Source organism: Syngnathus acus, chromosome 13, assembly GCF_901709675.1.
Source record: "Syngnathus acus chromosome 13, fSynAcu1.2, whole genome shotgun sequence".
Taxonomy (NCBI): domain Eukaryota; kingdom Metazoa; phylum Chordata; class Actinopteri; order Syngnathiformes; family Syngnathidae; genus Syngnathus; species Syngnathus acus.
The window spans coordinates 1,343,901-1,369,151 of record NC_051098.1 but is presented as its reverse complement, the minus strand read 5'-3'; the positions used below and the strand labels follow the sequence as shown (position 1 = coordinate 1,369,151).

General features: G+C 42.8%; 1 protein-coding gene across 12 annotated transcripts in view; it reads left to right on the top strand.

Annotated features, from left to right (window-relative positions):
• Positions 1-25,251, top strand: part of bcas3 (BCAS3 microtubule associated cell migration factor) — a 329,552-nt gene that overhangs the window by 166,661 nt on the left and 137,640 nt on the right. For 11 of the 12 annotated variants that reach the window (XM_037268397.1, XM_037268399.1, XM_037268403.1 and 8 more), the window contains 5 exons: positions 845-952; positions 1,045-1,121; positions 4,356-4,432; positions 8,560-8,643; positions 22,100-22,270. In XM_037268397.1, the coding sequence (XP_037124292.1) occupies positions 845-952; positions 1,045-1,121; positions 4,356-4,432; positions 8,560-8,643; positions 22,100-22,270 (517 nt within the window). The remainder of the gene's footprint in view (positions 1-844; positions 953-1,044; positions 1,122-4,355; positions 4,433-8,559; positions 8,644-22,099; positions 22,271-25,251) is intronic. The other variant, XM_037268400.1, reaches the window with a different exon arrangement.

Sequence of the window (25,251 nt, the reverse complement as noted above, 5' to 3'; positions counted from 1 at the left end):
AGAAATATTACATACTGCATGCAATGTTGCTAGTGAGTAAATGTTTTGGCAGTGCAATATTGGATTATTTGTGAATTTCCAAGTCAGAAGAAAAAAAATGTTTCCTTTAGTTTCATTGTCTTGATTATTTAAGTTAAAATCTCAGCAAATGCATTAACGCTCCTTCCATCCATCCATTGTCTGAATGGCTTTTCTTCACGAGGGTTGCGGTATGCTGGAGCCTATCCCAGCTGACTTCGGGCAGGAGGGACACTTTGAACTGGTTGCCAGCCAGGGCACATATAGACAGAGAACCACTCACACCTACGGGCAATATGGAGTGGTCCACCATGCATGTTTTTGGAATGAGGGAGGAGAACCCGGAGTGCTTGGAGGAAACCCACACATGCACAGGGAGAACATGGAAACTTCACACAGGAAGCCCAGAGCCGGAATCAAACCCACAACCTCTGCACTGTGAAGCAGACGTGCTAACCAGTGCCCTCCCGTGTCGTCGCATTGACACTCCTTTATGACCAAAACATCACAGAATGCTTGTTTTCCCCCCAATTCCACATCACAATAATTTCAGATTTTCAGTCGTTTAGCTCTGCTATATTGGGTTAACAGTTTACTCATCTTTCAACTTCTGTCCAATTGGATATGTGTAGTCGAATAATATGCCTTTCGATTGGAAGTGCTGCTTAATGTTATTTAAACCCAAGTTTTGTAACACGTGACATAACTTATTTTAGCTGGCTTCTGAAAGTATAGAAAATCCCTGTAGAATGATTGTTTAATTAATGTCAGTAACAACACAAACAAGAACATACCTTCTCATGTTTTCCTCTTTTTTATTTTCCAGAACAAGCCCCCCTTACTGTTGTGCTGACCTGTATTCACTCAGTACAGGGGAACTCGTCAAATCAATTCAGTTCAAGACCCAGATTCATGATCTTCTCTGTAACGAGCAGTATGTTGCATCTGTTTAATTTATATTTAATGGTTTTGTTATTTAATTTTTATAAATTGTTTTGTATTTTATTAAAGACTTCTCTTTTACAGTATTCTTGCTGTCACCCTACAAGAAAAGATAGCAGCATTTGACAGCTGCACCTTAACGAAGAAGTTTTTTGTTACAAGTAAGGAATTTTATTGCTTAATCTATATATATATACAGTGCCTTGCGAAAGTATTCGGCCCCCTTGAACCTTTCAACATTTCGCCACATTTCAGGCTTCAAACATAAAGATATAAAATTGTAATTTTTTGTCAGGAATCAACAAGAAGTGGGACACAATCGTGAAGTGGAACGAAATTTATTGGATAATTTAAACTTTTTTAACAAATAAAAAACTGAAAAGTGGGGCGTGCAATATTATTCGGCCCCCTTGCGCTAATACTTTGTAGCGCCACCTTTTAATGCAATTACAGCTGCAAGTCGCTTGGGGTATGTCTCTATCAGTTTTGCACATTGAGAGACTGGAATTCTTGCCCATTCTTCCTTGCAAAACAGCTCGAGCTCAGTGAGGTTGGATGGAGAGCGTTTCTGAACAGCAGTCTTCCGCTCTTTCCACAGATTCTCGATTGGATTCAGGTCTGGACTTTGACTTGGCCATTCTAACACCTGGATACGTCTATTTGTGAACCATTCCATTATAGATTTGGCTTTATGTTTTGGATCATTGTCCTGTTCGAAGATAAATCTCCGTCCCAGTCTCAGGTCTTTTGCAGACTCCAACAGGTTTTCTTCCAGAATGGTCCTGTATTTGGCTCCATCCATCTTCCCATCGATTTTAGCCATCTTCCCTGTCCCTGCTGAAGAAAAGCAGGCCCAAACCATGATGCTGCCACCACCATGTTTGACAGTGGGGATGGTGTGTTCAGGGTGATGAGCTGTGTTGCTTTTACGCCAAACATATTGTTTTGCATTGTGGCCAAAAAGTTCGATTTTGGTTTCATCTGACCAGAGCACCTTCTTCCACATTTGGTGTGTCTCCCAGGTCGCTTGTGGCAAACTTTAAACGAGACTTTTTATGGATATCTTTGAGAAATGGCTTTCTTCTTGCCACTCTTCCATAAAGGCCAGATTTGTGCAGTGCACGACTGATTGTTGTCCTATGGACAGACTCACCCACCTCAGCTGTAGTTATCTGCAGTTCATCCAGAGTGATCATGGGCCTCTTGGCTGCATCTCTGATCAGTCTTCTCCTTGTTTGAGATGAAAGTTTGGAGGGACGGTCGGGTCTTGGTAGATTTGCAGTGGTCTTATACTCCTTCCATTTCAATATAATTGCTTGCACAGTGCTCCTTGAGATGTTTAAAGCTTGGGAAATCTTTTTGTATCCAAATCCGGCTTTAAACTTCTCCACAACAGTATCTCGGACCTGCCTGGTGTGTTCCTTTGTCTTCATGGTTCTCTCTGCGCTTTAAACAGAACCCTGAGACTATCAAAGAGCAGGTGCATTTATACGGAGATTTGATTACACACAAGTGCATTCTATTTATCATCATCAGTCATTTAGGACAACATTGGATCATTCAAAGATCCTCACTGAACTTCTGGAGTGAGTTTGCTGCACTGAAAGTAAAGGGGCCGAATAATATTGCACACCCCACTTTTCAGTTTTTTATTTGTTAAAAAAGTTTAAATTATCCAATAAATTTCGTTCCACTTCACGATTGTGTCCCACTTGTTGTTGATTCTTGACAAAAAATTAAAATTTTATATCTTTATGTTTGAAGCCTGAAATGTGGCGAAATGTTGAAAGGTTCAAGGGGGCCGAATACTTTCGCAAGGCACTGTATATATGTATATATATATATATATATTCATTTCTTTCAAGTAAGGCACTTTATTGCTTTATCTATATATCTATGTCTCTCTGTCTCTCTCTTTCTCCCTCCATACGTGCATGGAATGATAAATGATAAGATCTATAGTTACTTGCTTCCAATGTTTTTGAATTGAAACATACCTTCCCCTCCTTTGCTCATGCACCATGTCCAATAAGCAAGATTAACTGTTAGTATTAAGAATCCATCATCTTTGGCTAATGTCAGGGATTATTCAGAACACGTGCAGAATGTATATTCATGTTCATAAATTTGAATACAGGTAAATAAAGTTAAACTGATCATGTATATGAATATATGTACTTTAATCCAGTGGTCCCCAACCTTTTTTGCGCCACGGACCGGTTACATGTCAGAAATATTTTCGCGGACCGGCCTTTATATAAATAAATAATACATTTATAATAAATATATAAATACGATGAAATAAAATTATACGACTGGCATAAAAACAAGTATAAATGACATAAAAATAAAACGTTGAATTAGTTGAGCTTGTTTCTCAGAAACGAGCTGGTCACATCTAGGTGTAATCGGAGATAATGGCAGGGGAAGTGGTTAAGGTTTGTCTTTTAATGCAGGATGCTTGGTCTCCATGTGCCAAAGCAGTTTTGAAGGCTTCATTGCCTCGTTAGCTAGCCTGTCACCACATATGCAGAGTGTGCTTGGCGCGTCAGAGTCACCTGTGGCGATAAATCCATATTTTAAATAGGACTCCAGAAATGTTCTTTTAAATGCAACTTTCCTTTTCTTAGAAGTCGTAGCCTCTTCTTCTTCCGTCTCCTCATTGGGCTTTTCTCCCTTTCCGAAGAAGCTTTCTATCTCTGTTTCTTGCTCATTTTTGCTTGCTTCGCAGGCTCGACTCGGGTGACATGTCACGTGACCGGGACGAGCGTCTTGACCTGAATTAATTGATCGTCGATTCTGTGCGGCCCGGTGTTTGGGGACCACTGCTTTAATCAATGAAGTAAATGAGCGTATTAGTTTTTGGCAAAGAGGGACTTTTGAATCTATATCCTCAACCGCTTATCCTCGCGAGGGTTTCGGGCATAGTGCAGCCTATCCCAGCAGTCTTTGGGTTGTAGGCGGGGTATACCTTGAACAGCCATTCACTGGGCACACATAAACGAACATTCACACTTACAATCACTCCTCCAGACAATTTGGTCAATCAACCTACCATGCTTGTGTTTGAAATGTGGGAGAAAATCGGACCATCCAGAAAAAACACGCAGGCCCATTGAGAACCTGCAAACTCCACACCGGAAGGCCTGGACCCTTATCAAACCCTGCACCTGTAAACTGTGTGGCAGACATGCTCACCAGTGCACCATTGTGCCACCGCTCAGTTTGAATCATGTTTTTAAAAAACTTTTGTTTTGTTTTTTATTTCGTTGGGCAGTTTTAGTTCTGTATGTCTCTACCCCCCCCCCCAGTATCCCAGGAAATTTTTCTGAAAGTTCATGGTACCCGCAACAAAAAAAATAATTAAATTTATTATAAATTATATTGTCTTTCAGGTTGCTATCCCTGTCCTGGGCCATACCTCAATCCAGTCGCACTTGGAAGTCGATGGCTAGCTTATGCTGAAAACAAGGTAATCTAACATCCATTCTATACTGCTTGTCCCCACGAGGATCGCGGGCGTGCTGGAGGCTATCCCAGCAGTCATCAGGCAGTGGGCAGGGGACACCCTGAACCGGTTGCCAGCCGATCGCAGGGCACACAGAGACGAACAACCATCCACACTCGCACTCAGACCTAGGGGCAATTTGGAGTGCTCAATTGGCCTACCACGCATGTTTTTGTAATGTGGGAGGAAACCCGGAGAAAACCCATGCGGGCACGGGAAAAACATGCAAACTCCACACAGGGAGTGTCGGAGGTGGAATCGAACCGGCTAACTGTGAGGCGGACGTGCTAACCAGTGCGCCACTGAGCCTCCCCTTTTACAGTCAAACCTCGGTTTTCAACCACAATCCGTTCCAGAAGGCGATTCGAGAAGTGAATCGGTCAAATTCCCAATCTATTTTTCCCATTACAAATAATGGAAAAAAAACTAATCCGTTCCAAGACTAAACAAAACGCCTTTTTTAAGCATTTTTTCATTTGCGCATTTTTGTCCGATCGCGCAACTGTAGCGCACCGCCGAACGCGCAACCGTAGCGTGTCGCCGACCGCGCAACTGCACCGCTCTGGTCGCATTATTGTGACAGAGCCGTCGCTGAAATTTTGAAAATATTTTTAAACTCCTAGTGTACTTTCCAAAATTTAAGTGGACCTCAGTGCACAGGGAGCTTAATTTGGTCCGATCGCGCAACCGCAGCGCGCCGGGCGCTCACTGTCGCATTGCTTTAAGAGCGTCTTTGTGTTTTAGGATGGCTTTACTGCTCCCACTTGCTTTCTTTGGAGGCATGATTAGGAGTTAATACAATCCTCAAAGTAACGAAAATACAATACGAACGAAGTCAGTCGGCATCCGGGCCGCGCGGTCGGGTTTTCTTGGGTCCTTTCGGCTCATCTCGCGAGGTTCGACCTCCGATTTTGTTCGACAACCGAAGCAAAACAATCTCGAATTTTTCGTTCGAATTCCGATTTGTTCAAGAACCAGGACGTTCGAAAACCGAGGTTTGACTGTATAACTAAATACATTGAAACCAAAACACACTTAATGCTTTCCCATTTGTTTTAATTGTTTTACCATGAAAATTAACATCCCGTATTTTTCGGATTATAAATCGTGTTTTTTCTCATAGTTTGGGTGGGGGGGTGACTTATACTCAGGAGCAACTTATATGTGAAATTTTTCACAAATTTTCAAAATTCAAAAATCCGCGATGTAGTGAAACTGCGATAAACGAACCGCGATGTAGCAAGGGATTACTGTAATTCGAACTGCAACTGACGTCAGCGCGGCGTTGACTACATAAAGGACAAAGGATTTGATGACGGGATTTAATGACTTGGAGTGACAGAGATTGTTTGATAAAATTGTTTATAATTATATGGGCCTGTGGAATAATTTGAACTGCAACTGACAAGTCCAACGTCAGCGGCGCAGAGTAACGAGAATGCAATAACGAACGGAGTCAGTTGGCATGCGGGTCCTCTCGGCTCATCTCGCGAGGTTCGACAACCGAATTTCGTCCGACATCCGAAGCAAAAAATCTCAAACTTTTTGTTCGAACACCGATTTGTTCGAGAACCGGGACGTTCGAAAACCGAGGCTCCACTGTATTGTTGTTTATATAATAGGAATTTGATATATACTTTATATACCGTTATATGGGCCTGTGGAATAATTTGAACTGCATCTGAGACGGGTCCGACGTCAGCGGCGCGGCGCACACGCGGCGTTGAATCCATAAAGGACGAATGATGGATTTAATGATTTGCAGTGACGCAGATGGTTTGATAATATTTTTGTTTATATAATAGTTATTTGATATATTATTTATATATCGTTATATGGGCCTGTCGAATAATTTGAACTGCAATTGACGACGAGTACAACGTCAGCGGCGCGGCGCACACAGCATTGTTTACATAAAGGACAATGTATTTAATGATTTGGGGGGACACAGATGGTTTGATAAAGGTGTTATTTATGTTATAGTTATTTGGATAACTGTTAATGTTACGTCACGCCCTTTCTCAGCTCTTTGTTTGTGTTTATGTCACGTTAGCATACCGTATCGTTTAGCCCAGGGGTCACCAAACTACGGCCCGCGGGCCGGATACGGCCCACGGGACCGTTTAATCCGGCCCGCCAACCCTGAACAAATTGTATTATTAAACTTTTTTTTTTTGGTCATTTTGCCTGCAATGACTGCGTTTCCCCAGTAGATGGGGAAGCGCTCGCCTGCGCATTTACTACCGGAAGCCGTGTCAGAAAGCTCGGTGCACACTCACAAGTGCGTGTACGTACGTACTCAGTGGTACGGACATGGCGCACTCGCGCTCTATTTGTATCAGTCCCGAATTTAGAGCGTGGGCTGTGACGACAGCATTCTTGTAATTCGCGCGCTGAGCTTTCAGATGCAGTTTTGCGCTAAAGCCACCCACAAACCTTCCCCTGGAATCCTTCCATTAAAATGAGTCGCCCAAGGAAAAGTAAGGTGGACACAGTGCCGAGCGTTTAAAAGAGAGTGGCCAATTTGGCTCGACGTACGCGACGTGACGTTCAGCCACATGAACGTCAACATCAAACCGTCACAGATCGAGGTAAACGGACCAACACCTCGGATCTCGCCTAAGAATTGCCACAACAAATTTTACTCCAGACTATGACGCACTAGCAAACTTTAACAAAAAAGACAGCGGTGTCTACAAGCCTACTGGAACCTACAAAAGGATTATAAGGAAGGAACACAAGAACTTTAAGAGACTGCTCATATGTGTCAGAGAGATTCTGCTCTGACAACTGAGCTGAACTTTTATCTGTTAAGATTGTGCATGGCACAACAGAAAGTTAATGTTCCATGGCTTTTTTTTCTATGAGGAACCCAGAGAGAGTTATTTAGTTATTATTTATTTCCTGTTTTTTCTGTGAAGAACTCAGAGAGGGCTATTTAGTTATTATTTATTTCATTAATAGTGTTATTATTTGTTTCCTGACTTTTTTTCTGTAAAGAACCTGGAAAGGGTTATTAAATAACCGTTATTTGGTTATATGTGGCTTTCTGGAAAACAATAAATTTTTTAAGCTCCCCTACGATCGTCACACTTTTTCTGTTACAAACTGACACAGAAAAGGGAAAAGTTATGTGGCCCTCACAGGAAAAAGTTTGGGGACCCCTGGTTTAGCCTGTTGTTGCTCATTCATGTCTGTTCTAGGTGTTGGATTTTGTCGAATACATTTCCCCCAAAATGCGCCTTATACTCCTGTGCGACTTATATATGGTTTTTTTTTCACTTTATTTTACATTTTATGGCTGATGTGACGTATATTCCGGAGTGACTTTTAGTCCGAAAAATATGGTAAATGCTCAAGGGTTTTCTTATCGTCAACACAATGGACCATTAGAACACGGGAGGGATGGTAGCTGGAAATGGGCTTTTATACATCTATGAAGTAGATATTGCATGAAAAAACAGCTATAATAGTAATTTACCACATTAACGATGTGTCGAGTGTATTCCTGATTAGTTTAATGTTATCCTCATTGAAAAACTAGTGATTTTATTTTAAAAACAGGGACATTTCTAAGTGTGGCAGCACGGTGGTGGGCTGGTTAGCATGTCCGGGTTAGATTTCACCACGGCCCTCCCTGTGTGGCGTTTGCATGTTCTCCCCGTGCGTGCGTGGATTTTCCCTGGGAACTCTGGTTTCCTCCCACATCCCAAAAACATGCTTGGTAGGGTGATTGAGCCCTCCAAATTGCCCATAGGTGTGAGTGCATGTGCGTATGCTTGTTCATCTCTGTGTGCCCTGCGATTGGCTGAAAACCAGTTCGGGGTGTCCCCCGCCTGCTGCGCGCCCGCGACCCCTGTGGGGACAAGCGGAACAGATAATAGATGGATGGATGGATGAACATTTCTAAGTGACCCACACTTTTACCAAAAATATAGTCTAACTGGGAATGACTGGGAACATGTTGAAGTTGGTATGGTTCTAATCGGTCATTTTTTGCTGTAAACCTCTGGCCTCATGAACAGTATAAAGTTGGAAGCCTTCATACAAATATAAGACACTGTTTATTATTGATTACTTTGTTTTTGCAGTTAATCAGATGTCACCAATCAAGAGGAGGAGCTTGTGATGATAATGCACAATCTTATACAGCAACAGTAATCAATGCCGCAAAGGTATGTGAAAATACCCAACAGACTATATATGTGAATATATATACTATAGACATATTTTTTAATTCTATTTGAAAAACTAAATATATCATGTGGCATGTTCAGCATGTGTCAGTAATTACAGTCTTGCATTTTAAGGCAAGGCAACTTTAAAACTATTCTATCTTGCAGTTGCGTAGTCTACAATATTAAAATGTTCAAGATTAACCGGGGAACAAATTGGGAGAAGTGACACTTTGACTTTTCCGGAGAAGGAGCTCTTTACTGCTTGTCTTATCTAATATTTTATCGCTGAAAAAGGCTGCAAAGTATGAAGGAATAAGGAGTTGAGACTAATATGTAGAGAGATGGGCAATTTTGCCGGTCCATCCTCTGACCTGGCCCCTGTTAGGGTTTGCAGAATATCTTCATCGTATGATTATGTTGGAATGTAACCTGTAATAATTTACCTAGCTTGTCCTGTCTTAACAAAAGTAGTAGACCAAAGTGCTAAGATCTTTTCACCTGATTGACTAGCTGCAGAGGAAGCAATCAAAGTTGCTTTGTTTACACAAAGTCGTAAAAGGCCCCCTGCTATGCTTTGATCAGCAGGGGAGCGGCTTCACCCCATCCTGTGTTCCCACACACCCACTTTCAACCCCACTGTGTTTCTTCTCAATAAATATGCAACTGATGAGGCCTGACTTCAGACTTCATTCGACCATCGCTGTAAGCACAGCGACGAGTGAACTCTCCGCCTGCAGGTGTCTGAAACGACTAACTTGTCTCCAGTGTGGTTCTTGCGAAATAAGTTAGAGCGAACACTACCCTAACAGCCCCCTTCCGTCCTCGTCCCTCCATCCTTATTCATAATATAGTCCTGGAGGTGGGGCTCGGGCATCTGGTGGACGGGCTTTCACCCATGGGGCCCACCCCGGCACAGCCCAAAAAGGCAACGTGGGTCCCACTTCCCATAGCTTCACCACCTGTGGGAGGGGCCAAAAAGGTTGTTGCGTAGAGAGCTGGGCGCTAGCCGATGACGGGAACCTTGGCGGTCCGATTTCTAACTTTAGGGACATGTAATGTCACCTCTTTGGCGGGAAAGGAGCCCAAGCTGGTGTGTGAGGCAGAAAAGGTCTGACTAGATACAGTGCCTTGCGGAAGTATTCGGCCCCCTTGAACCTTTCAACATTTCGCCACATTTCAGGCTTCAAACATAAAGATATAAAATTTAAATTTTTTGTCAAGAATCAACAAGTGGGACACAATCATGAAGTGGAACGAAATTTATTGGATAAGTTAAACTTTTTTAACAAATAAAAAACTGAAAAGTGGGGCGTGCAATATTATTCGGCCCCTTTACTTTCAGTGGAGCAAACTCACTCCAGAAGTTCAGTGAGGATCTTTGAATGATCAATGTTGTCCTAAATGACTGATGATGATAAATAGAATGCTCCTGTGTGTAATCAAGTCACCGTATAAATGCACCTGCTCTTTGATAGTCTCAGGGTTCTGTTTAAAGCGCAGAGAGAACCATGAAGACAAAGGAACACACCAGGCAGGTCCGAGATACTGTTGTGGAGAAGTTTAAAGCCGGATTTGGATACAAAAAGATTTCCCAGGCTTTAAAGCTCTCAAGGAGCACTGTGCAAGCAATTATATTGAAATGGAAGGAGTATCAGACCACTGCAAATCTACCAAGACCCGGCCGTCCCTCCAAACTTTCATCTCAAACAAGGAGAAGACTGATCAGAGATGCAGCCAAGAGGCCCATGATCACTCTGGATGAACTGCAGATAACTACAGCTGAGGTGGGAGAGTCTGTCCATAGGACAACAATCAGTCGTGCACTGCACAAATCTGGCCTTTATGGAAGAGTGGCAAGAAGAAAGCCATTTCTCAAAGATATCCATAAAAAGTCTCGTTTAAGGTTTGCCACAAGCCACCTGGGAGACACACCAAACATGTGGAAGAAGGTGCTCTGGTCAGATGAAACCAAAATCGAACTTTTTGGCCACAATGCAAAACGATATGTTTGGCGTAAAAGCAACACAGCTCATCACCCTGAACACACCATCCCCACTGTCAAACATGGTGGTGGCAGCATCATGGTTTGGGCCTGCTTTTCTTCAGCAGGGACAGGGAAGATGGCTAAAATCGATGGGAAGATGGATGGAGCCAAATACAGGACCATTCTGGAAGAAAACCTGTTGGAGTCTGCAAAAGACCTGAGACTGGGACGGAGATTTATCTTCGAACAGGACAATGATCCAAAACATAAAGCCAAATCTACAATGGAATGGTTCACAAATAGACGTATCCAGGTGTTAGAATGGCCAAGTCAAAGTCCAGACCTGAATCCAATCGAGAATCTGTGCAAAGAGCTGAAGACTGCTGTTCACAAACGGTCTCCATCCAACCTCACTGAGCTCGAGCTGTTTTGCAAGGAAGAATGGGCAAGAATTCCAGTCTCTCGATGTGCAAAACTGATAGAGACATACCCCAAGCGACTTGCAGCTGTAATTGCAGCAAAAGGTGGCGCTACAAAGTATTAGCGCAAGGGGGCCGAATAATATTGCACGCCCCACTTTTCAGTTTTTTATTTGTTAAAAAAGTTTAAATTATCCAATAAATTTCGTTCCACTTCACGATTGTGTCCCATTTGTTGTTGATTCTTGACAAAAAATTAAAATTTTATATCTTTATGTTTGAAGCCTGAAATGTGGCGAAATGTTGAAAGGTTCAAGGGGGCCGAATACTTTCGCAAGGCACTGTATACAGTGGTTCCCTGATTTTTCGGGGTAGATGTGTTCCAAAACAACCCACGAAAAACGAAATTCAGCTAAGTAGAAACAGTATTTACCGTATTTTCCGGACTATAAGTCGCTCCGGAGTACAAGTCGCACCAGCCATAAAATGCATAATAAAGAAGAAAAAACACATATAAGTCCCACTGGAGTACAAGTTGCATTTTTGGGATTACTTTATTTGACAAAACACAACACCAAGAACAGACATGAATAGGCAACAACAGGCTAAATGATACGGTATGCTAACATTACATAAACACAAACGAGGAACTGAGAACGTGCCTGACGTAACATATTAACAGTTACTCAAATAACTATAACAGAAATAACAAGTTTATCAAACCATCCGTGTCATTCCAAATCATTGAATACTTAGAAATTTTCGTCCTCTGTGTAAACAACAATGCTGCTGACTCCGGAAGTACATGAGGCGCTGACGTCAGACACATCGTCCGTTGCGGTTCCAATTATTCCGCAGGCATTTTATGGCTGGTGCGACTTGTACTCCGGAGCGATTTATAGTCCGGAAAATTTGGGAATTAGCAGAATGCAATGCAGGATTCAAGGTGGGTGAGGGGAGGGTTTCAGGTGGATGTGATGCGTATGTAGATCTGGGTGTCATAAGCGTATCAGTGGAAGTCCAGGTTGAGTTTGCGGATGATGACCAAGGGGGAAGAGGTAGCAGATGAATAGGACGAGGGCAAGAACTGAGCCTTGGGGGACCCCGTGTGACTGGAGAGAGGATGGATGGATGGGTGGCCGGAGAGAGAGACGAGTGCCAGTTGAGTGCAGTGCCCTCAATACCTAGTTGGCGCAGCCTTTGAAGAAGGATGGAGTGGTTCACAGTGTCAAAGGCTGCGCTAAGGTCGAGTAGTAGCAGAATGTTGAGGGCACCGGAGTCTGCGGAAGTGAGATCGTTGGTGACTTTAACAAGAGCAGTTTCGGTGCTGTGAAGTGTACACTTGTACCTTGTTATAAAAAAGTTATTATTATAACAACTTTTTGAACTCTTATTATTATAACAAGAGTTCGAAAGATTTGAACTCTTATTATTATAACGAGTTCAAAAAATATATTTACAGTATGTATACTTTAGCTACATCTACATATGTTACACACACAAACACACACTCACACACACACACACACACACACATCGTATTTATATTTATATTATTTATACATTACCGTAATTTTCGGACTATAAGTCGCCGTTTTTTTTATAGTTTGGGTGGGGGGCGACTTATACTCAGGAGCGACTTATATATGTTTTTTTCACAAATTTTTACTTGATCATTAAAACATAGAGCCTTTGCCATTGCTGCCCCCACTCTCTGGAACTCTCTCCCCCTGACCGTCCGTAATGCTGAGTCCCTGCACTCCTTCAAACACCATCTCACGACCCACCTCTTCAACGCTGCATATAACCCCTCACTCTTCGTGTGTGTGCGTGTGAATTTTCTATGTAAAGCGGCTTTGAGTGTTTAGAAAAGCGCGAAATAAAACCGATCTATTACCGTAATTTTCGGACTATAAGTCGCGTTTTTTTTCATAGTTTGGGTGGGGGGGCGACTTATACTCAGGAGCGACTTATATATGTTTTTTTTCACAAATTTTTACTTGATCATTAACACATCACTTACTTAAAAGTACAGCACTTCACATGTTATTTTTAGTATAGTTGATCACTTCACATGCTTTGATATCTTTATCTTGAACATATTCAAAACATGAAAAATAGGGAGAAAAAATCAAATAAAGTAATTAACACTTTAAAGCGCCATATCCTCTGGACATGTCCTCTGTCACCAGGATGACATAAAGGACGAGAAATTTGATCGATGGATTTAATGATTTGGAGTGACACAAATGGTTTGATAATATTGTTGTTTATGTGATAGTTATTTAAAATATAGTTTATATATCGTTGTATGGGCCTGTGGAATAATTTGAACTGCGGCGCGGCACACGGCATTGTTGACAAAGGACGATCAATAAAAGACGAGAAATTTGATCGATGGATTTAATGATTTGGAGTGACACAAATGGTTTGATAATATTGTTGTTTATGTGATATTTATTTAAAATATAGTTTATATATCGTTGTATGGGCCTGTGGAATAATTTGAACTGCGGCGCGGCACACGGCATTGTTGACAAAGGACGATCGATGGATTTAATGAATTGGAGTGACACAGATGGTTTTATAAACGTGTTATTTATGTAATAGTTATTTTTAAATAACTGAATGTTACGTCAGGCCCGTTCTCAGATCCTCGTTTGTGTTTGTCGCGTTAGCATACCGTATCGTTTAGCCTGTTGTTGCTCGTTCATGTCTGTTGTTGGTGTTGGATTTTGTCGAATAAATTGCCCCCCAAAATGCGACTTATACTCCGGAGCGACTTATATATGTTTTTTTTCACATTTTTTGGGTATTTTATGGCTGGTGTGACTTATACTCCGGAGCGACTTATAGTCCGAAAATTACGGTATTTCCCGTATGTCATTTATACTATTAATATAGTATTTACATGTTTGAAACTATTATTTAATGTTCTAATGCTAACATATGCACTTATATGGTTTAATACAATGGTCCCCAACCTTTTCTGCGCCACGGACCGGTTACGTGTCAGAACTATTTCCGCAGACCGGCCTTTATATAAATAAATAATACATTTATATAAATAAATAATACATTTATAATAAATATATAAATACGATGAAATAAAATTATACGACTGGCATAAAAACAAGTATAAGTATGCTTGGTCTCCATGTGCCGAAGCAGTTTTGAAGGCTTCATTGCCTCGTTAGCTAGCCTGTCGCCACATATTATGCAGAGTGGGCTTGGCGCGTCAGAGTCACCTGTGGCGATAAATCCATATTTTAAGTAGGACTCCAGAAATTTTCTTTTAAATGCAGCTTTCCTTTTCTTAGAAGTCGTAGCCTCTTCTTCTTCCGTCTCCTCATTGGTTTTTTTTTCCCTTTCCGAAGAAGCTTTCCAAACATCTCTCTGTCTTGCTCATTTTTGCTTGCTTAGTGGGCTCGACTGAGGTGACATGTCACGTGACCGAGACGAGCGTCTTGACCTGAACCGACGGATGTAATTGGGAGAGAATCGTCAATTATTTTTTAAATATTTTTCAAAATAAATTCTTACTCATTTTTGTTAGCTTTGCGGGCTCGACTGGGGAAACATGTCACGTGACCGGGACGAGCGTCTTGACCTGAATTAATTGATCGTCGATATATATTTTTTTTTTCTGTGCGGCTTGGCAAAATTATGTATGTTACAAATGAGAGGGAGACACTACTTCGCGGATTTTCACCTATCGCGGGTAGTCTTGGAACCAATTATCCCCGATAAACGAGGGATTACTGTAGTCTGTTTCGTTTGTGCTGCGTTTGTGCTGGTTTGTGCCATAAAAACTTTTGTTTATGCTGCTACAGTAGTTATGAGAGATTATTTTTTTAGGTCATTCAGAGTTCACCCAGCCCCCCATCTGCTCCAAATGAACCCAAAATGGTTTCGTTTGTGCTGCAAAAACTTTTGTTCGTGCTGCTACAGTTTTATAGTTATTACACGTTTCATTTTTGGTGATGACGTCACCCAGCTCCCCATCTACTGAGAAATGGACCCAAAATGGTACAGTTCGTTTGTGCTTCGTTTGCACTGGTTTGTGGTGTAAAAACTCTTCATCTGCTGTTGCCACAGTAAAAAGCACTCCTGGTGCTTTTTAGGGATCTATAATATCCAGCCTGTCCAGCTAGCACACTTATCATCTAATTTCGTGTACTTTTTACCAAAGTCAGATGTGAATTCACTTGGATAAAATGGTAAATGTGCTGGACTTGTATGGCGCTTTTCTACCTTTATTAGCCTCCCACTACTTCCTCATTCACTTACTGTTGACATACCATCAGGAACAGCTGGCAGTTCAGTGCAATGCTCAAGGACACTTCAACATAGTCAATACCTAGGGATCGAACCCCCAACTCTGGGTTGGGAGATGACTACTACCACTGAGCCATGTTGACTGATTTTCACCACCCTCCATTATAAATCCTTGGCCTGCTGCCAAGACACAACAGCCACAATATCTGCACGCATGTAAGTTTATGGAGATCAGTCAAGTGATGTCCAGAGATTGCTTGGCGTCATGTAGGACACAGCCATTTTGTTTTGAAAGAAGGGCGGGGGGGAATTTGGAGAATGAGTATTCTAATCTAAACACTACTCAAGTCAAGTTTATTTATATAGCCCTAAATCACAGACAAGACTCAAAGGGCTTCACATGTACAAAAATTGACAATTATTCCCAACATCCCCTGATCTTAAACTCCCAGGAGAGCAAGGAAAACCCCCAAAAAACCTACTGGGGAAAATGAGAAACCTTGAGAAGAGACCACAGATGGGAGGATCCCCCTTCCAGGATTTTTTATTTTTTATTTAGCAAATGCAAACTCCCTAAGCCAATCAGTTGCCTTCTGGTCTGCTGTATGGAGGGTGACTAACCCTCCTTTAAGTCTGTGGAGAGGACAAACTTCTATATTTTCCTTGCTCCTCTCCACAAGCACACAGTGGGGTGGGGCTACTGCCCCATTTGTGAAAGCTGGCCAGGCAGGGGCCATGTCCAGTCCTGAAGCGATTGAGTGTGGACCACTGTCTTCTTGGGAGGTTGGTGCCAGGGACCTGTTGGTTGGGGTCTGGCACCAAGTGTTTGTTTGAGACCTCCTTGGATTTCCATTCCATTTTCCAAGCCAACTGGATGGTGAAGTCGGTTGGGGGGATGTTCTTCCAAATTGGCCGTCTGGACGGGAGTCGAGCAGTGGGTGGGTTGTAGATGTCTGTATTGATTGGTAGATGGGGAGAGTCTTTGATCTTTTGAAGCATCTTATGAGTGGCTGCTTCTCGCCGGATATGTGTGTGTGGGAGGGAATGTTTGATAGGACAGGAAGCCAGGGGAGTGGTGTTGAGCGGACAGGCCCAGTTATGGTCCTCATGGTTGTGTTGAGCTGGGTGTCCACATGGTGTGTATGGGGGGGACCTTGACCAGACAGGGGCACAATATTCAGCTGCAGAGTATGCAAGGGCCAGTGCTGAGGTGCGTAGTGTGGAGGCTGCTTCCCCCCATTTTGCACCAGCAAGTTTGCAGAGCAGGTTGTTCCTTGATTTAACTTTGGCTGCCATCCCCTTTAGGTGTTCCTTAAAAGATAGGGTCTGGTCAAGGGTCACTCCAAGGTAGGTTGGGTTGGAGGCATGCTTCAGCTTGAGTCCACCCAGGTAGTTCTCTGGCGGCGTTTGCATTATGGAGATGGAATACGCTGTATACAGTTTTTGCTGGGCTTGGCTTTAGGCGCCAGGTTTTGCAGAAATGGTCCAGTTTGGCAATATCTTAAGTGAGCACCCGTTCCAGTTGATCGAAGTCTGGTGCTTGAAATGCCAGACAGATGTCATCTGCATAGATGAATTTCCGGAATTTGGTGGTGGGTAGGTCATTTGTGTAGAGGTTGAACAACGTTGGAGCTAGAACTGAGCCTTGTGGCAGCCTGTTTGTCTGCCTTCTCCATGCACTCGTGTTCTGACCGAGGTGAACTCTGAACCTTCTATTTGTCAGCAGAGGTTGTATTATTCCCGTTGCCCAGGCAGGGAGCGCTTTTGTGAGTTTGAGTAGGAGGGCTTTGTGCCAGACAGTATCATAGGTGGCTGTGAGATCAAGGAATACAGTCCCTGTCTTCAGTCTGCTCTCGCAACCATTTTCGATGAAGGTGGATAGGGCCAGTACTTGTTCTCCTGTGCTGCGGTCCTTGCGGAAACCTGCCTGATCCACACAAAGAAGTTCCTCTACTCCTAGCGAAATACGCTGTAGAATTAGTCGTTCCAAGATTTTGAAAGGAACGCTGAGAAGGGAGATTGGGCGGTAGCTGGCTGGCAGTGTGTGGTCTTTGCCAGGTTTTGGTATGGCAATAACTTTTGCTGTCCGCCATTTCTTTGGGATCGAGTTTGTTTTTACAATCCTAGTATAGAATTGTGTCAGCCAGGTTTGGGCTCGGGGGCCAAGGTGTTTCATGAACTCTGGAGAGATGTTGTCATATCCTGCTGCCTTTCCACATTTCAGGCCCTGCAGGACTTTCTCCAGTTCAGCAACCTCAAAAGGCTCAGGAATTCTACCCTCTTTTAGCACTTGTTGGTGTTTCTTTAGCTCAGTTGAAACTGCTTTACTGGTGGGTTTGTCTTGAGTTGCTTTTGCAATAGCCAGTAGGTGGGCTGCAACTTGATTGGGTGTGACAGATGCTCGGTTTTGGCTGGGGGACTTTTGTGCAGCTCCTAGACGGCGGATGAGGCGCCAGCATTTCCTGCTTGAGTGTGTAAAGTTCAGGTCAGCTACTGTCTCCTCCCATTTCCTTCGCCGAGCTGTAGTTAGCGATTCAATGAGATGGTGTGCTATCTCAGGGTCCCCTGATGTTTTGTAGCCTTGTAGGAGAGCAGCGCTTTCTTCGTCCAGGCATGGGACGTACAGGGGTTGGTAGCCTAATGGGATGGCTGAGTGGGCAGCTTTGTAGATAGCGCTGCAGAAGCGGTTGTAGGCTTCATCTACAGTGATGGTGTGGAGTGGGATGGTGACAACACTTCTATCCAGAGATTCACTGTATTTCTTCCAGTACGCTTTGCGGAAGTTCCAACGCATCTTCCTTGCGCTGTTTATGACTGGGAGCTGTAGGCCAACGTGTACGAGCAAGGGCCGGTGTTGACTGTGTGGAAAGTCATCAAGGATGAGGATCTGAGCAGGAAAGGGCGTTCCATTCAAAGAGCTGACCCAACACAGGTCAGGAGAATAGTCTTTCTTCCACCTGGCGGAGTGGAAGGTTACTTTTTGTTTGGGATCGTGTATCAGAACAAGGTCATTTCTGGATGCCCAGTCTGAAAGTGCCTCTCCATCACTATCCGCTGCTGGGTATCCCCTGTCAGGGTGGTGGCTGTTGAAATCTCACACGTAGATGGCAGGGTGGGGTAGTGTAGGTAGGACCTGCAGATCCCAGTTGGCACTAGGGGGCTTGTACACATTGACAATATTGAAACCACCGACAGAGAAATGTGTTGTTGTGAAGTGGTTTGCTTCAACTATGTCAGAGCGCACATAGTTTGGCATGTGGGGTGTAGCACAGGAGGTCAAAGCCTTTGATGGTGAAACGGCCTGCTTCCTCTGTGCCAATGTGAGTGTCTTGGAGGCAGATAACGTCAATCGAGTGTTGGAAGGCGAGGACTTCAATAAGGCTTCGTTTGGCTGCAGAAAGGCCTTCAACATTTAGTTGTAGTATTCGAAGGGCAGGTCCCACCGCGAGGTGCTCTTGAGGCTGTTTGCTGTCGGCTTTGGGACTGTGACTAGGATTCTTTGACTTGGCTCTCAGGCGTCGTCTCTTGGAATTTAGTCTGCTGGTGGGATAATTTGTTTCCCTGGGCAAGGCCGGGTACTGACAGGGGGGCGCGACAAGGACGCTGATCCATTGCCCCCCCCTTCCAGGATGACCAGGCTGCAATGGATGCAGAGAGGGCACATAGAATACATAATGTAAAACAAGCTAAAGAAAAAGTGGATGTCCATATTCAAAGCGAACAGTTGCAGGAAGGTGCCCTCAATTGTCCTGGGAGTGTCTTCGAGGGTGGTAGGGTGGAGGATTTTCTAGGTACCAGGAGTGACTGTACTTATTTCCCCCGGGGCTGCCCGCTGGGGGCCGGTGTCCGGGGATGGTGCCTGGTCCCCGGACTCGCCTCTTACGGGTGCCCGCTGTCATTCTCCGGAGACTAAGTTCCACTAAGACAGTGCTTCTCAATTATTTTCTGTTACGCCCCCCCTAGCAAGAAGAAAACTATTCGCGCCCCCCACTCCCCACCGTGACTATCCATCTCTGCATAACATTTTATCCTAATTAACATTAAAGAAAAAAAGAAAGACATATGGTCAAACTTACAAAGAATAACTTTATCAAATCGTGTTTAAAGTCTGCAACAGAAAAGATTTTAAGTGCATCAATGCCTGAAATTAAGAATAAATAAATCCTTGTTTAAACTGTAAACATGTTTGACCAACTAATTGCACCATTGCAAAATTAAATCAAATCAATAAAAAACGTACATAAGCAATAAACAGACAGTCTTTGTTGCTGTCAGTTGCTTCATCAAACTGTAAGGCAAAACGTTTGTCTTTGAGTTTATCTACCAGCTATTCTTGAAGATCGTTAGCGATGTCATCTATACGTCTGGCGACAGTGTCATTGGACAGAGGGATAGTTTTTAGTTTTGCTGCACTGGCGTCGTCCAGCATGACAGAGACCATGTCTAATGCTGCAGGCAGTATTAGCTCCTCTGCTATGGTGTGGGGCTTTTTGCACTGCGCGATTTGGTACGCCACCTTATATGATGCTAACAGCGCTCGATGGTTTACTGAAGTAGCCTTCACAAAACGGGATGACTGTTGGCCATATTCAGCACGTTTTCGCTGAAAAAACTCAAGTGGCTTATCGGCGTGATCGGGGTGTAACGTATTTAAGTGACGCGCCAATTTATTTGGCTTCATGCTGTCCGCTGCGAGCATTTTTAGACACAGCAGACACATCGGTCTTTCCTCTTCTCCAACTGTACTCACAGTGAAGCCAAGCGCTAAATACGCTTCGTCGTATTTCCTCGTCTTAGCTTTCGGCTGACTTTCTTTTGTTTCATTATCTTTGTTTCTCTCCGCTTTTCTTTTCATCCCTGTTAAAAACTGTTTCATGTTGGTGGTTATGTTGAATAACGGAGGCTATAGACGGGACGCAGTCGGAGCTTTCTGTTGACTCAACACTGCTAACCAAGGCAAACCTGTTGTCTTGTAAGTCGTAAAATGTTGCACTGTCGCAAACGTGACAGAAGTAACAATGAGAGCGCCACTGCCGCCTACTGTAGTAAATGCGCAATTACACTTTATTCTAGTACTGCCAAAAAAAAAGCCTGTTCCCCAGGGTCACACGCGCCCCCCCAGGTATTGCAAGGGGGGCGCGCCCCACTATTTGAGAAGCACTGCACTAAGGGGAGGCGGCCTCCTCCCGCCGGCCGTCCGAGGATGCTGCCTCATCCCCGGACGAGCAGTCTGCCTCATATCCCTCATCCCGATTGGTCGACAATAAATCCAGACAGCCATTTTCCGTTTGGGTGTCACCTAACCCTCTTCCCAGCCACTATTCTATTCTAAATTCTAAACACAATTTTCTACACACAATTTCTACACTAGATTCACTTGGTATTATGACATTGAGATAGCAGAAACAATCACCAAATCTGCTTTTTTCCATTGTAAATATATCTCTAGACTTCATTTTTCTCTGTGTTGGCAAGACCACCATCCACACACTTGTCACATCCCACCTTAAGTACTGTACCAGATTCCTGTTTGGTCTACTCAGCAAAGCACGAGACAAAATAAAAAAAAAAATCAGCAAGTAGGGGGTACTTACCTGCACCAAGCCCTGGCACACATCACTCTTACACTCATTCACCCCCATTGACTGCTGGTCACGTCCAACATCTCATACAAAATCGTATTCACCTACAAATCCGTCATTACGCTTTCCCCCCAGTACTTGAAAGACCCCCACTATTCATACACCTCATCCCGAAACCTTAGGTTCTCATTTTTGCATTAAAGACCAGTTTCCCATAGACATAATTTGAGGACCATCATATCCACCGTGCAGTGACACCCATGAAGCCTGCTGTGCTCTGTCACTGTCTCAAGTCACACATTTCCAGGGAGTCAATGGCACTCATGTGCGCGGCTTGGTGCAACTGACCTGAGGAAGAACAAATCAGTTCATGAAGTCATTCCATTCATTGTGTTCACTCAAAACAATTGTTAGTTTGAACAAGTCGGATGGAAAGAATAAATATTCATAAACTATAGTCACATTATTTGTGTGATTTATTTTATTTTTTGCCCTGTGTTGATCAATTGCTTTGTTTGGATAACATCTTAGAAGTTCACAACTGCAGTGATTAGGAAAACACATCAGTGTTGATCAATCAGGGTCTCAATGTCTCAGTGAATAATTGATTATATTTTTTGAATTTACATGCACACACTGACTCATGCAAATGTTAATGTACACATGTAAAAAGACAACAAATATTTAGTGTGTCTTGTCCATTGATGATGAAAAGCAAGAGTCGATCCACACACCAATAAAAAAATTTAAAAAAAGCTTGGCACCACATTGTATTGACAAAGGCTGCCAGAATACTTGATTAGACTCTCAAGAGCCTCTTTTGGCTCTTGCATACATCTTGCATTGGACTCCATTAGGCAAATAGTGTGCTATGCAAGGTATACCCCACTTAAGAAGCATTATCCTTTAATAGACCCACAGAGGTGTGTTTGAGCTAGACACCTTGGCTGGGACTTAATCAGACTTCGAGGAACACATGCATGCATGAGTGAATACACATTCCCTACTGAACATAGTTCGTCACAATCTTTGCAAATCTCACTCACTTCAAAGACTTCCAAAGCAGATACTTTGCATTTGAGAAAAGTGTTTGTTCAAAGTGTTGATTTTTTTTTTCAAATGAAGAAAACAGTTTTATTAGATTTAATCTTAAATGCAAATTCATCACTGTTTATTGTTTCTGCTTTTAGACTCTAAAGACAGGCCTCTCCATGGTCGGGAAGGTTGTGACCCAGTTAACTGGTACTCTGCCAGCAAGTACTTCAGAAGAAGAAGACTCCCCTCATAACATGAGTCGTCGTAGCCTCCATAACGCCGGTGTAGTCACAGTCATTGACACTTGTAGTGTTGGTGAGGGACAGGTCTGTTCATCATTCTTTCTTCCTTTTCTTTTTATCACGATTATTATTATTATTATTACAAATAAGCTTCAATTTTACACGCTTCGATTTTACGTAAGTTTCTGTTTAACGCGATTTCGTCATGGACCCCAATTTTTTTCATCGTATTTTAAATGGACAATATTATAGAAATTGCAGTGTGAGAAGACAAGAACTTTTGACTACACAACGGCGTTTCGTTTATTAGTTTTTTCCTTCCGTGTTCCTCAATAACATGGCGCTGACTCCTGTCAACTCCTTATCCATCTCTCTTAAAGGGTCCGCAGCAATAATATAAAGGTTGTGCATTAGCACAGTTGAACAAACCCACCGGCAGTAAGCAGAAGCTTACGACACAACAAAAACTACATGATGAATTATATCGTCTTCTGAAGAGCCAAGAGAGAAAAGAACAAGACGTAGGGAAAACCAAGATAGTGAGAGGAAGTGGCAACAGCTCTTACAGTTTGCAGACCCAATGCCAGATATGCCATGTGGAGGCTGGGAAAGGTTTTGTGAAAAATCCCTTGCCCAAGATGATCCTCCTCTTCATATTTTTTTACTTTTCAGCAAAGCATCATGCTTATAAAAAAATATTTTATTAGTTTTCTGTGCAATTAGTAATGCTTTGGATGTTATACATATCACTACATTTTCATAGATCTAGGTCAAACGTACAACCTGGGCAGCTTGGTTTAAATGTTTGAGAGGCACGACTCAGCCATTGTTTAAAAATCACACCATAACCTGATGACATATTTTTGCCTGCCCGGATGTATGTGCAAAGTTTCATGACATTTTTTGCATGTTTGCATGTTTACTTCAACTATCAGGCTACATGTTTTTTGTAGCCTGTGATACCAGATAGAGAAAGAATAGGTAAAAGCTCCAACAGTTAAACTCACAAAAATCCAAGAGTGATGGCGCCAAAGAATGATCTTGCGAAGGAGCAGGCAACAGCTGAGAAATCAAAAATCATCTGAAACCTCTTGAGGTTCTTGAAGAAATCAAGAAGCGACTGATCGGGATAGAAATAAGGATGAAGGAGATCAAATTATTCAAAGATGAGAATGCCAAGGAGGATCAGCTGATCAAAACTCTCAACAGCAGAGTGGAAGAGCGAGAGCAGCAGAATAAGATCAATTATGTGATTATCACTGGTTTCAAGATCGCACCTCGAAGCAAAACCGGGTCAATGAGACACCCAAGCAATGATGATGGATGATGGAGACAACCGATCCGTGGAACAGCAAGTAGTGGAGTTTTTAACATAAAGAAAAACATAATAAAGCTGGATATCGCAAAGGTGGACTCATGCCACCTGCTTCCCAAGAGAGGAGTCACCGGTGGTCAGGAGTTATGCTCTATATTGAGACATTAGATTATTTGTCAATGGTGGTAGAAACTAGGGGTGTAAATCGCGGGTTTTGTCACGATACGATATTTGCCGATATCTTAAAGCCTGCTGTGATTCATTCACGATACATCACGATATAGTGCTCTACGATCGATATAGAACAATATCCTGATTTATAACAATTCATACGCAAAATCAACAAGGTACTGCAAACTCTTTATTTAGGAAATTACAAGAGTATTGTAGTATACAAAAGGGGCCCAAAGGCAGGTGCCCTAGAATCTAGGCCAGGGGTGGCCAACCAGTCAGAGACTAAGAGCCACATTTTTTTACTGTGTACCGCAAAGAGCCACATCTCCTCCTTCAGTTTGACAGTAAATAATACATTATAAGACCGAAGCTGCGGGCCATATGAAATCTGATCGGGGGCCGGATTTGGCCCGCGGGCCGGACTTTGGACATGCCTGGCCTAGATGAAAAGACTTATCGTATAAGGCGCACTTATAAACTTAAAATTTACCGTGATTTTCCATGCAAAATACGCCCCCGTGCATAATACGCACCCTAAAAATGGCATGTCGATGCTGGAAAAAAGCCTGTACCCATGTATAATACGCACCCAAATTTTGACTCTTAGTCAAGTCCGTAAACGTAAAATTATTTCAGAAAAAAGATCATCTTCGGGAACAACCGGATGTTATTCTGCCGGTCAGTATCACTGCGCATGCGCTAGCAAACTCGATAGCGAAGAAATGTTTCGGATTTGTGTAGGGTACATTGTGACAGCAAACGAGCAGGTGATCGAGCAAGCGTCTGATACGAGAGCATTGAGTTCGTATGGAGCGTGTTTGAAGTGAACAGCAGAGAAGAAAGGAACAAGGCAAAGTGTTGTGAAATAAATATTACCTGTAATACGCATTTTGTTATTTGCTGATTGAAACTGCTAATTAAACTGTGAATTGAAACTAATAGGTAGAGAACTGAACTCTCGCTCTTTATATAGCTGACGTGTCTTGCGCATCCGTTCTGCGCATCGGATCCATAGTGCGCATGCGCAGTGATACTGCCTCCGTATGATATCCGGTCTGCGATGGAGATTAAAAAACAAACAATATTTGACAATAACACACCATCAAGGATTGCATCATTGCATAAAACGATGTGTCGTCAATTATGAATTTTACTGACTAAGTGTGTTGGGCAGGATGGCTGAATGCGATGCGCGATTGACAACAAACAAGAAGAAAGGTGTGATTTCAAGTTTTATTTCGAGGGAGATTTTCTTCAAAAATTGTTGTACCCATGCATAATGCGCACCTCAGATTTTAGGACAATAAATTAGTTAAATTTTGTGCATTATGCATGGAAAATCACAGTACTCAAAAAAAAACTGCACCTTATAATGCAGAGCACCTTATATATGGATCAATTGATGAATTTGTTGATCCAACCTGGCTGTAGACAGCGCTCTGCCAAAATGTTTCAGTACGATTTAGTACGACTAGTAATTACATTACTAGCATTACGTACATTAAAATTTCTAAAATGAGGAATTATGCCACGGAAGTTGCCCACACGCCAGCAGATGGCAGGGAGTGCCCACACA